This window comes from Maniola jurtina, chromosome 13 (assembly GCF_905333055.1).
Source record: "Maniola jurtina chromosome 13, ilManJurt1.1, whole genome shotgun sequence".
Classification (NCBI taxonomy): domain Eukaryota; kingdom Metazoa; phylum Arthropoda; class Insecta; order Lepidoptera; family Nymphalidae; genus Maniola; species Maniola jurtina.
In genome coordinates, this window is record NC_060041.1 from 10,821,421 (window position 1) to 10,833,700 (window position 12,280).

At 35.4% G+C, this 12,280-nt stretch overlaps 2 protein-coding genes across 2 annotated transcripts in view; one reads left to right on the plus strand and one right to left on the minus strand.

The window, feature by feature from the left end:
• Window positions 1-12,280, plus strand: part of LOC123871004 — a 47,062-nt gene that overhangs the window by 25,984 nt on the left and 8,798 nt on the right. Inside the window, exons 5-14 of the mRNA XM_045914519.1 lie at window positions 311-456; window positions 1,143-1,252; window positions 1,902-1,985; window positions 2,517-2,625; window positions 3,075-3,151; window positions 3,307-3,469; window positions 3,756-3,906; window positions 4,109-4,215; window positions 4,633-4,718; window positions 12,191-12,228. Coding sequence (XP_045770475.1) covers window positions 311-456; window positions 1,143-1,252; window positions 1,902-1,985; window positions 2,517-2,625; window positions 3,075-3,151; window positions 3,307-3,469; window positions 3,756-3,906; window positions 4,109-4,215; window positions 4,633-4,718; window positions 12,191-12,228 — 1,071 coding nt within the window. The remainder of the gene's footprint in view (window positions 1-310; window positions 457-1,142; window positions 1,253-1,901; window positions 1,986-2,516; window positions 2,626-3,074; window positions 3,152-3,306; window positions 3,470-3,755; window positions 3,907-4,108; window positions 4,216-4,632; window positions 4,719-12,190; window positions 12,229-12,280) is intronic.
• Window positions 8,687-12,280, minus strand: part of LOC123870915 (fatty acyl-CoA reductase 1) — a 37,991-nt gene continuing 34,397 nt past the window's right edge. The window contains exon 15 of the mRNA XM_045914412.1: window positions 8,687-8,711. The gene's annotated coding sequence lies outside the window, so the exon portion shown is untranslated. The remainder of the gene's footprint in view (window positions 8,712-12,280) is intronic.

Genomic DNA, 12,280 nt, shown 5'->3' on the forward strand with positions numbered 1-12,280 from the left:
TTTAGCACTAAGATTTTTTTTTACAAATTCATTATTATTAATCAATATATTTTGTAACTAGCCGATACCCGCGACTTCGTTCGCGTGGATGTAGGTTTTTTAAAATTCCCGTGGGAACTCTTTGATTTTCCGTAATAAAAAGTAGCCTATGCGCTAATCCAGGGTATTATCTATCTCCATTCCAAATTTCAGCCAAATCCGTCCAGTAGTTTTTGCGTGAAGGAGTAACAAACATACACACACACACACACACACACACACACACACATACAAACTTTCACCTTTATAATATTAGTGTGATAATCTTCAGGTGTTCGTCCACGTGTCCACGTCCTACTGCCGGTGCGAAGTCGAGGTTCTGGAAGAAAAGCTTTACCCAGCGAAGCACAGGCCTCAGCACATCATGCAGTGCGTGAAGTGGATGGATGACGACCTTCTCAATTATCTGCAACCTAAGTAAGAATAGAATAAAAAGCTTCATATAAAAAATATTTCTAAATGCTTCTGTTTTTCATATTGCAATCAGGGTGAATACCTATTAACAGGGCTCTCTCCGTCACTCGTTTCATACAATCGTAGTTCCAATTTCATTTGAATATTAAGCAACCAAAGTCCATGAAATTTTGCAGACATATTCTAGTAACTAATATCTGTGTCTGTGGTGTTTTAGATTTTTCTAAAAATATGTAGTTTAAAAATTACAGGGGCTCAAAGATTTGTATGACAATTCTTAAGACCGCATAACTTTGAAACCGAATATTTTAACAGAAATCTGGAAAACCATAGACATAGATATTAGTTTCTAGAATATGTCTGCAAAATTTCATGGACTTTGGTTGCTTAATATTCAAATGAAATTGGAACTACTATTGTATGAAACGAGTGACGGAGAGAGCACTCTTAAGAATATCAGAAGACCTCATGTAAAAATTTGGCAAACTTAGGTATAATTGTTATACTTATTGTTATACTTACATATTAGTTCTTTTAGGATGTGCAAATTGAACAAGGACTACTTTATGATTTTCCCATTTCACACTTTTTGATGCTGTCCATATTTTTGCACTACCTATACCTACATTTCGGAAAATGATCTCCCACTGTGTGAAAAATCTGTTATGAAACGTTACTTTTTCTTGTAGATTAATCGAGCCACAACCCAACACGTACGCTTATACCAAGTCACTGACAGAAGATCTGGTGTCACAGCATGCAGGGAAGTTTCCGATTGTCATTGCAAGACCTTCAATTGGTAAGCTCATGTTAACATTATATTTTCATCATATTATTTACTACCAAACGTAATATTATATATACAAGAGTGAACATCTAAAATCTAAATTATTAAAACAAAGAACCTAAAACTAAAAACCTTAAAAAATATAATATAATACCTAACTAAAATAAATTATTAAAAGAAGTCCCTTTAGGCAAGGTTCCGAAGATACTGGCAGCGTTCCCTCTTTGAATGGCTAACTAATTCTTTGTCCGAGGTAGCTGCCAGCTCTTATTCATATTATTTATATTTGCCAAATGTAAACAACGGCTAAGTATTTTGAAAAGAAAAAACATCACCATCTTCATATCTACTCATCGATGGCCTGATACATGGATCCCCTCTAAAATAAGAAGGTGAAAAAATCACACGGTGTCCAACCAAACACAGATGTATGATGCCTTTCAATAAAGGCAAACTATTAACTAGGCTTCTTTTTGGACCCACAGTAAATAAACAATTTTAGAGCCAATAGATTTCTCTTGCTTGTCGAACGAGGTTTTAACTCTTATTCTTGCTGTTTAGTCGTTTCTCTTCATATACCTACTTGTACCTACCTTAAATATTTGAATTCTGTGAATAGAGCTGTAAGATCTATTATTAATTCAACTATTTTTTTTTACAGTGACGGCCGCTTACAAAGAACCAATGCCTGGTTGGGTGGACAACCTGAACGGTCCTACCGGTCTTCTCGTTGGTGCTGGAAAAGGTAAGCATGCACGTAGTATCCATAAAACCATATTACATTAGACACAACGATAAGGATTAATTCTTCAAGATTTCGCGTACCTAACTAACCCATTTTAGATATTATTAACCCCCGACCCAAAAAGAGAGGTGTTATAAGTTTTACGTGTGTATCTGTATATCTGACTGTGGCATCGTAGCTCCTAAACTAATGAACCGATTTTAATTTAGTTTTTTTGTTTGAAAGGTGGCTTGATCGAGAGTGTTCTTAACTATAATCCAAGTAAATCGGTTGAGCCGTTTGAAAGTTATCAGCTCTTTTATAGTTACGGTAACCTTCACTTGTCGAGGGTGTTATAAATTTTTAATTAACACTTGTATTACTTATGTATTCTTATTCAGTACTCAATGCCAGACTTTTAATACCATACTAGTAGCGGTACGTTGCTACTAGATATGGCATTCCTACTACCAAACTAACTACTACCAAAACCCCATGTTTTAATGTAGTATGTAATGAAAATGAATGAACATGAATGTTCTCACTCAACAGGAGTGATTAGAACGATGCACTGCAATGAGAATTACCTGGCTGACGTGGTTCCTGTGGATATGGCGGTGAACGCTTGTATTCTCTTGGCTTACGTCACAGCTTTGGAAAAGTAAGTCTCCATACATTACCTTGAAAACCCCTATATTTTGATTATTTATTTATACTGATGAATCGTTTTCTATTTTCAAATTTTGACCAATATAATGGGCCGGGGTAAAAGTGTTTCACTAAGGGCCAATTTTTCAATCGTCAACTACATCGATGATCGTGAAATAACTTTTAAGTTGCCCACGCACTTAAACTGAACTGCAGAAGAACGGGGCGCTGACGCGACGCGCAGTTCAGTTGCAGTTCAGTTCGAGTGCGTGGGCACCTTTAGCTATGTAAGTAGGAAGTAACTACTATTAGTACAAGCTTTTATCTTACAAATAACTTTTTCTATAGGTTTTGACATGGTTTATATAGAAAAATTGTTGAAACGTCTATTCGTCAGTTAAAGTTTGTCTGGCGATTGGAAAATCAGCGCTAAGATTAATTAAAAATCATTATTTTTTCCAGACCAAAAGAAATCAGAATTTGCAACATTACGCAGTCGGGTCATAACCCTATAACGTGGGGGCAAGCACTTGATATGGGTAAATATTAGAACCTTAACAGAATTATGCAAAGTGTACTTTGCCAAATTTTCTTTCACTTTGCATAATTCTGCCTCAAGCACATTGAGCTTCTAATCGCATAATTTAACCAATATTATACTTTAACAGGTATTAACATTACATATGTTCTGCAGGTCGTGTCCACGTACAAGAGTTCCCGTTCTCAGTATGCCTGTGGTATCCGGGAGGCTCTCCAAAGAGTTCCAGACTTCAACACTTGCTCGCTGTTTTTTTCACACACTTATTACCTGCATACTTTGTTGATTTTCTTTTATTCCTGACGGGGCAGAAGACTTTGTAAGTTTTTGCTGACTAAATATTTTAAGTAAACTTTGTGATTTTTGTATATTAATTCTGATTAATGGGAGTAATATTTTAAATCCTGATCTAATTATAAACATAAACCTTTGATGATATACATAGTCCTTAAAAAAAAAGTTTAACTTAAATAAATATCATACAAAATTACTGCCGCAAACTTATATTGTTACTGCAAACTTAGTGAGATTATAGTATCCCGATAACATTCCAGTCTAGTTATATTGAATTTTAAAACCTACGTTATAATTTACTTTATTTTCAGTATGGTGAAAATTCAAAAGCGTGTCAACTACGGGTTAGAAGTTCTCCAATACTATACAACTAAGGAGTGGTTCTTTGAAAACGACTACTACAGATCGCTTAGGAATCAAATATCTAAGGCAGACGATGAAATATTCTATACTAGTATTGAGGTAAGATTTAAAGTTAAGAAACTATGCCTATTTAAACATCATATCAAAAATTTTGATTCAAAAACAATAATTTCTTCACGAGTATTTTTATTTAACATTCAAAACACCAAGTACATAGATAAGTGCTTACTTCACTTATATTAAAACAGTTTAATGTTTGTTTAGTTACCTACTAATACATGTCGAAACTTTACACTTACAGGTTGTACATTGGAGTTCGTACATCAGAAATTACATAAAAGGAGCTCGGGAATACTGCTGTAAAGAAGACCCTGCTACTCTACCACAAGCCAGGCGGTTACATAGACAGTAAGTTTCTACTCAAAAATTATATTATATTCATAAAAAGTTCATTCAGCATTATTGCCATCTATTCTGTTGGCAGGATTGTTCTGATTTGACACATAGCAAATAACAATTACTAAAGATACTTGAATTTTCGAATATACCGAGTCTTTATGTCTCGATCAAAATTTGGTAACCTTCACACTAATCAATTATAAGCCTATTACGCTTAGTGACCAAGACATCTATTCCACACGTATATTTCCCTTAAATACCCATGCCATTTTTTTTATTTCAAAGGCTACTATTAGATTGGTCACGACTGAGAATAAACATTTGCCCTTTAACTTAGCTCGTGAGCCATGAGTAGGTACAGTTTTTAAAGTTTCCGGAATACTTTTTACTAACTCGTTCTTAATTTTTGTGTTTTCATCTTTGCAGATTATACTACTTGGACAAAGCAGTACAAATCACAATCTACGCGTTAATCGCTTACTTTATATATTATTATATCATCAGGTTTTTTAGTTAACTCATGTAAATATATATAAAACGTGTTAGCTAGAGGCCATTTTTAATATAATTACGATGTTTGAACATGTACTCAGACTGCCCACTCATTTGAGACGCTTTTTAAATTTTGACAATTAAATATCAATGTCGTACACCTGATTATTTATATCTCAGTCTAAACTAAACATTGAAAGACTTCTTAATTCTTTAACAATATACCCATTACCCACCTTTTACCCCATTATCTTAAAAATTCAACGATATAAATGATTTGAATTTGACATGTGAACAGAAAATCCCTGTATAATATCTTACTTATTAGTAATACTTAGCCGGTACAATAAAATAAGAGGAACACATAGATTCATATATAAATGACTTTTACAAATTCGTGATTATCGCATTTTCACAAGAGATGTGTTCTGTTTTTGAAAATTTTATCCAAAAACGTTTAGGCGGTCCTCTGTCACTAATGTAGTTTTAGTCGCGCGTACAATTTAATGATAAATAATAATAGGTTGTAAAAATATTTAATTTCTTAACTGTATTGACTAATTTGTTTATATTGATTAAGGACAATAGTATGTCAATATTTATAGCATAAGAGAATAATTAAAATAAATACATATCCATTATTTGAAGTATAACATTTGGCAATTTTAATAAATAATAATCAAAATATAAAATTGAATAACTTTTGTACACTGAATTATAAAAATGTAAATAAGTACTATGAATAAGGCTACACACTCAGATAAATGCTACCTAAAAACTTTGCACTTTTCCATAGTTAGGAAGGCAGTTCATTATGTAATAATTTTTATTGTTCCGTTTTTTAGGGTTCCGTTTTTACAAAAATTTGTCATTAAAAAGTCTATAAAAATAAAATGAAGTCAAAACTAGTTTAGCGTAAAAATTGTAAAATATTTTTTTAATGATCTTTACTTAGAGAAATTTTTTTAGGTTTGTGATAAAGGGACAATTCACTGCGGAATTTCGCAAAGTTTAGGAATTCCGTATAAATTTATTTTCGTTTTAAAATAAAACATCACAACATATCAAGCATATCATTATGGAATTCCATAACTTTGCGAATTTCCACGTCGGTATAATTCACTCCATGACATTGTTTTTCTTACCAAAAACGAATTTGTAATCCATGTGTTATTTGTTGGTTATTTTTATTTTGTGGTATAATAAATGATTGTATAAAATATTATATTCGATGGTGAATAGATGTGTTTGATTTTTGTTCATTTCGAAACTAAAAAACTAATTACACTTATTAAATACTTACATAGGTACATCCATAGTACCTATACCTACTAACAGAGTTATAAAAATTAATTTTCGTTTCTTATTCCCACACATAAGGGAAAGAAAATCTCTTATCTGTGCTTATTTCTATAGGTACGTTACCTATATCTACGTTCGCGCATCTTTCGTCTGAGTTGAAACTTTGAATAGTTGTTGGTGAAGCTTGCGTGAAGGTTTCTGACATCTGTCCATCAACGCTTATGACGCGCGACTCGCATTTCAACGCATATAAGGTAAACAAGGTAGCCATGGGGATGATTCATTAACTGAGTGTCTAACATTGAATGATAGCCACCGAAGTTATATTTTAATTCATTGAAGGTTTTCGCATCCTTAAAATTAGTCCTTTTTGGAAATCGGTTAATTACCTAATAATTTATTAGGTACTTACCAAAAATTTAAAAACAGTCACTAATTAACGCAGAAACATAAATCTGGGGAAGCATTTATTTTTATAGAAACCAAGTATACAAGGAGCGTTAGTGGAAAAGTTGACAGATCTTCGAGCAAAATATGATTTAAGTGAGGATTTTAATTTACATAAAAACGCAGACAAACGTATGCCAGAAATAGTTTTCAGTAATTTTTATTTATTTTTAATATCAACTTCTGGCAAGCGAGTTTTTTCAATTTTTTATCATCAAATACCTATGTAATTAACGTATGTACCGGCAATTTCAAATTTTAAGTTATCATGTTTTATGCGAATTAATTATTTTAATTACCCCCCGCTACCAAAATAAAAGGCACCTATACAATACATATTCCAATTTGTACGTTAGCCCTGCGACGAAGACCTAACTGGCCATTTTTAGCAGTTCACATTACTTAATAAAACATCGGTAACATTTCGCCCGGTTGTTTCACCCAACCTATTCGCATACCGTAGTAAACTGTGCTCCACAAAGTATTCGTGGTTCAACGCCTGTGGTCATCCACACACGCTTCACTGGTATCATTAATTAGATACCAATTCGTTTTATTTGTATCATTAATTTACCTTTTAAGTTGGAATAGGGGTGAGTTAACTTTTAATATAATATTATAATTTACTAGACGCCCGCGACTAAGATTAAGGTTTTTTTTTTAAAACCTGCGAGAAATCTTCGATTTTCTGGAATAGACCGAGTCTACACAAAAGTTTGAGAAAGGAGATCGTTGAAACTTATTCCTCTAGGAAAATTAATCATTTTGGATCATCATCATTTTCATCAATATAAACTCATTGTCGGCCCACTCTCTAATGAGCACGACTCTCCTCTCAGAATGAGAAAGGTTTCTTAGCTGGATTTTGGCCATAGTCTACTACGCTGTCCAAGTGCGGACTTCACACACTTTTGAGAATATTATGGAGAACTCTGAGCAGTACATGCAAGTTATATTTAATTGCTTAAAAACATAAGTAACTCCGAAAAGTCAAGAGATGCGTGCCTAGATCTTACCCTCGATTTCGATGTGATGAGAGGTTGCCTGATATAAGTAGGTATAATTATATTCCGTTAGAATTGAATGAAAACGAAGTATTGTGGAGTTTTTCGACGTCACAATATCGCGTAAAACACTTTTTATGGCATTTTGTGAACAAAAGATTTCTTTTGACAGGGTTTATAGGTACATAGGATCCAAGGATGAGAACGGGGAGAACTATGTATTTTTGCAAATAATCACACTAATATTATAAAGGCGAAAGTTTGTATGTGTGTGCGTGTGTGTGTGTGTGTGTATGTTTGTTACTCCTTCACGCAAAAACTATTGGACGGATTTGGCTGAAATTCAGAATGGAGATAGATAATATCCTGGATTAGCACATAGGCTACTTTTTATCCCGGAAAATCAAAGAGTTCCCACGGGATTTCAAAAAACCTAAATTCACGCGGGCGAAGTCGCGGGCATCGGCTAGTATGATACTATAAATGAGTTCAACATCCTTGATCTACTTGAAAACGGTACCAAACTTGGCCTATAGTAGCTTAATTCATGAAGGTTATCAGACTAAAGGTTCTCCCCCTTCCAAAACTCCAAAATGCCTAAAACCACGCGGATGAAGTCGCGTTCATCATCTTGTATTAAGTGCCTACTAACTGATTCCATGAGCCATATTTTCACGGGGCCGGGTTTTTAAGGTTCCCAATTGAACCCTATTACTAAGCCTCCGCTGTCCGTCCATCCGTCTGTCTCGTGAACATTTTCAAAGAATGTGTAGGCATATCTATTGCCGCTATAACAACAAATAATAAAAATTTCAAAAAATAAAATAAAAACGGTTATTTCTTGAACAATAGTACGGAACCCTTCGTGTGCGAGTCCGACACGCACTTTACCGAATTTTTTTTTTTTCAATTTTTTTATAATAGTAGGCAGTAGTAGTTTTATTGAACTGCTGAACTTAAGAGGCGATTCTCCGTCACTCGCTTCATACAAACGTAGTTCCAATTTTAAAGTCCATGAAATTTTGCAGACATATTCTAGAAACTAATATCTATGCCTGTGGTTTTCCAGATTTCTGTTAAAATATTCGGTTTCAAAGCTACGCGGTCTTAAAAATTCATATTTTTAGGAAATTTAAAACACCACAGGCACAGATATTAGTTTCTAGAATATGTCTGCAAAATTTCATGGACTTTGGTTGCTTAATATTCAAATGAAATTGGAACTACGATTGTATGAAGCGAGTGACGGAGAGAGCCCTGTTAAGGAATTGCTGAAAACGTAATTAACATACGTTACTTGAATAAAAAATGAGTTCTTAAAATGCTGTGCGTAAGATGGAGAAGGCCATCAGCTCATGCGTCATCACTCATTTTGGTCCCAGCAAAAAAAGGTTCCCGAAAGATGAAAAAAACATTTACTCACTTATATTTTTGACCAACTTCTGCTGTCCCATTTTTTTTCTTCCAATACAGTGAAAATGAATTCAGAGGAGACTGAGTTGATCAACATAAAAAAAAACGGGCCAAGTGCGAGTCAGACTCGCGCACCGAGGGTTCCGTAGTCAATACTCGGGTATTTTTTCCGACATTTTGCACGATAAATCAAAAACTATTATGCTTAAAAATATATAAAAATCCGTTTTAGAATGTACAGATAAAGCCCTTCCATATGATACCCCACTTGGTATAGATATCTTACTTTGAAAATTGAAACACTTTTTTTTATCATGTAACCACAAATTCACGGTTAGCTTCACCTACTAACCTGCCTAATTTCATGTTTCTAGGTCAACGGGAAGTACTCTATAGGTTTTCTTGACAGACATAACGGCCGGCCGGACGGACGGACATACAGACAGACAGACAACAACGTAACCCTATAAGAGCTCCGTTTTTACATTTTGAGGAACGGAACCCTAAAATTTAGTCAGTCTTGTTTATTTTTATGGACAAATTGCCAAAATAGTTTTCACAACAAAATACCTGATTCCTGCATGTTTTTGGTCTGGCCCTACAAAATATGCGCCTATAAATTGGCCCACATGAATTGAAAATTATCTTGATATGGCGAACTAAGATTTTCTTTGAGACCATGGCTAACGCCATAACTAAAACTAAATTTATAACTAAAAGCGTGCATGTAGTCCCTTATTAAATTCAGTAGGTATAGATTTACGCACATAATACCTTATTAATGTAAATGACCCATACTGTCATTGGAGGTTATAATTTCAATAGTATTGAATTGCAAGTCACTAACCTATAGTATGCCAATACGTAATGTCTTTTGAAAAGAGTAGGTACTTGTAAGTTCAGTATCTCGCTGGATCTTAGTAGAATCTGCTATTCGAATTAGTAGTAGAGTAGCCTCTGAGGTGCTGGTGCTCTGAGCAAAAACCTATGCATTCTAGTAGGTGCTGGCGCTCTGAGCAAAAACCTATGCATTCTAGTAGGTGCTGGCGCTCTGAGCAAAAACCTATGCATTCTAGTAGGTGCTGGCGCTCTGAGCAAAAACCTATGCATTCTAGTAGGTGCTGGCGCTCTGAGCAAAAACCTATGCATTCTAGTGCGAGCTCTGACGGGTACTTGTGGACTAAAGAGACACATGTACAGCCTTAACCTTCAGGGCACAGATATCAATATACTATGCCGAGAGTCTTTCGGGACTCCGATGTAGTACATAATTTGCTATGACTTCGTCTGTGTTGGTGTTAGCTGGCGGGCGTGCTCTGACGTTTTGGAGTGTTTTTTTTTTTTTGTTAAAACTGACTGGAAAGCGCTCTAAAGGGGTGCCATGCGTGTGTCGGCGAGCGCTGGCAGACGGGGTCCATACTTGTATAGTTTAACTAACTTGTTGTAAATAACTACAAACTTGACATTGGCTAATCTTTGTAAAGCCAGACGAGAAAGAAAAAAATAATAATTTGCTATTGCCCCGCTCTAATGCATAAACGTAGCATCAACCTAGGGAAACTCATCGTATACCCTGAGGAAGCTACTCTAATTCCAGTCAGGAAAACTGACTGAATTGTAGTTGGTGACGATCACAATAGATCGGAGACGGTCGAAGTGGTACAGGGAATCTAAAACCTGTGGTAGCCCCAAAGAACAAAGAAGAAGGACAAAGAAGATGGTGCTCTACCTTATGCGTGTTTTGACATTAACTGACTGTTGTTGTTTGTTTGTTTTTTTATAATAAGATAGCGAGCAAACGAGCAGGCGGGTCACCTGATGTTAAGTGATCACCCCCGCCTATGAACATTTGCAGCACCACACGTACCGCCGATACGTTGCCGGTTTTTCAGGAGTTTGTTCAATTGAAATTCAAGCGTTACATACAATTTAGTGACGTACAAATTAGTACCTACGTCTGAAACGATCCTTAAACCCTTGAAATCGCGAACTTGCTATTCTAGAACATTAAACTCGTCACGGTACATATGATATTAGCTAACTCTGTTTTGTTTTTGTTGAAAACGGACTTTAACCAATACCGGCACTCGAGTAGGCTGAAACTAGTGTCGGTGCGGGCCAGTTATTACATTGCTAATCACATGTCGAAATTAACGTTAGTGTAAACAATTAATATCCTTTATCCATACTACACCCGACTTACCTAAACGGGGGTTTTTTTTAATTTAAAAAATTGCCTATGTTAGCGCACCTATGTATGTATGTAGGTACCTACCCGTTTCTGAGATGCAAGCTATCTACAGAGACAGAGTTGACTACAGAGTCAACATCAGTTAACGATGGGTCATGGAAAGCATGAGTCACCTAACAGAGACTTTTTTTTAAAGAATATTAGTCATGATTAGCATGGCTCCCCTTTCCCCTCCAATTAAGCGTAAAGCTTGTGCCAGGAGGGGGTACGACAATAGTGCAACGGGTGGGGTTTGAACCGCCGACCTTTCGGAATTCAATCCGCTCCTCAACCGAGCTATTGAGGCTTTATTGCACTTATAATATTATTATAATATGGATGTCATGTTTTCACAAACTTTGTATTTCGTAGTGACTTCAACTAATCACCTGTTTGAGTAATAATGAACAATGATGCAACCGTGATTATGCGATTTGAATTATTTATAGACTGACCACCGATCGTATGTACGTACATGATCGATGTAAACAATCAAACCGTTATGGTTTAGTGGTATAAGAAACTAAGAACAGTCATGCTAATTCTTAAAAGCTGAGTTTCTTGGTGAGATTTTTTTCAGAGAAAGTCAGTAGCTCGATTCCGTAGAACCTGCATTAATCAATATTACAATCGCAATTGTTGTTATTGGCTTTTATGCTACTCTTGTAGCCAATAACCAATAGTGATCGAGCGTCAATCAATCAGAGGTCATTGCGATCATGACATTGTAGCTGTCATTCGAGCTGATGGTCTTCCCAGCTGTTATTGTGTGGATGTTTTCCCCATTCCAATGCATGATTAATTGAACTTATAAAAATACTAGAGGATGCCCGCGACTTCGTCCGCGTGGATTTAGGTTTTTAAAGATCCCGTGGGAACTGTTTGATTTTCCGGCATAAAAAGTTCCCTTTGCCAATTACAGGGACGCAAACTACCTCGGTACCTTTCATACAAATTGGTTAAACGGATGGTCTTTAGGAATTCCGTGGGAACTCTTTGATTTTACGGGATAAAAAGTAGCCTATGTCTGTCCCCGCGATATAAGTTAACTCTCTACCCGTCAGAATCGGTTAAATTGTTGACCGCGAAAAAGTAGCTGACAGACAGACACATTTTCGCATTTTTATAATATTAGTAAGTATCGATTTTTAAATTATAAGTATAAGTATTGTAGGAAGTTGTTGCC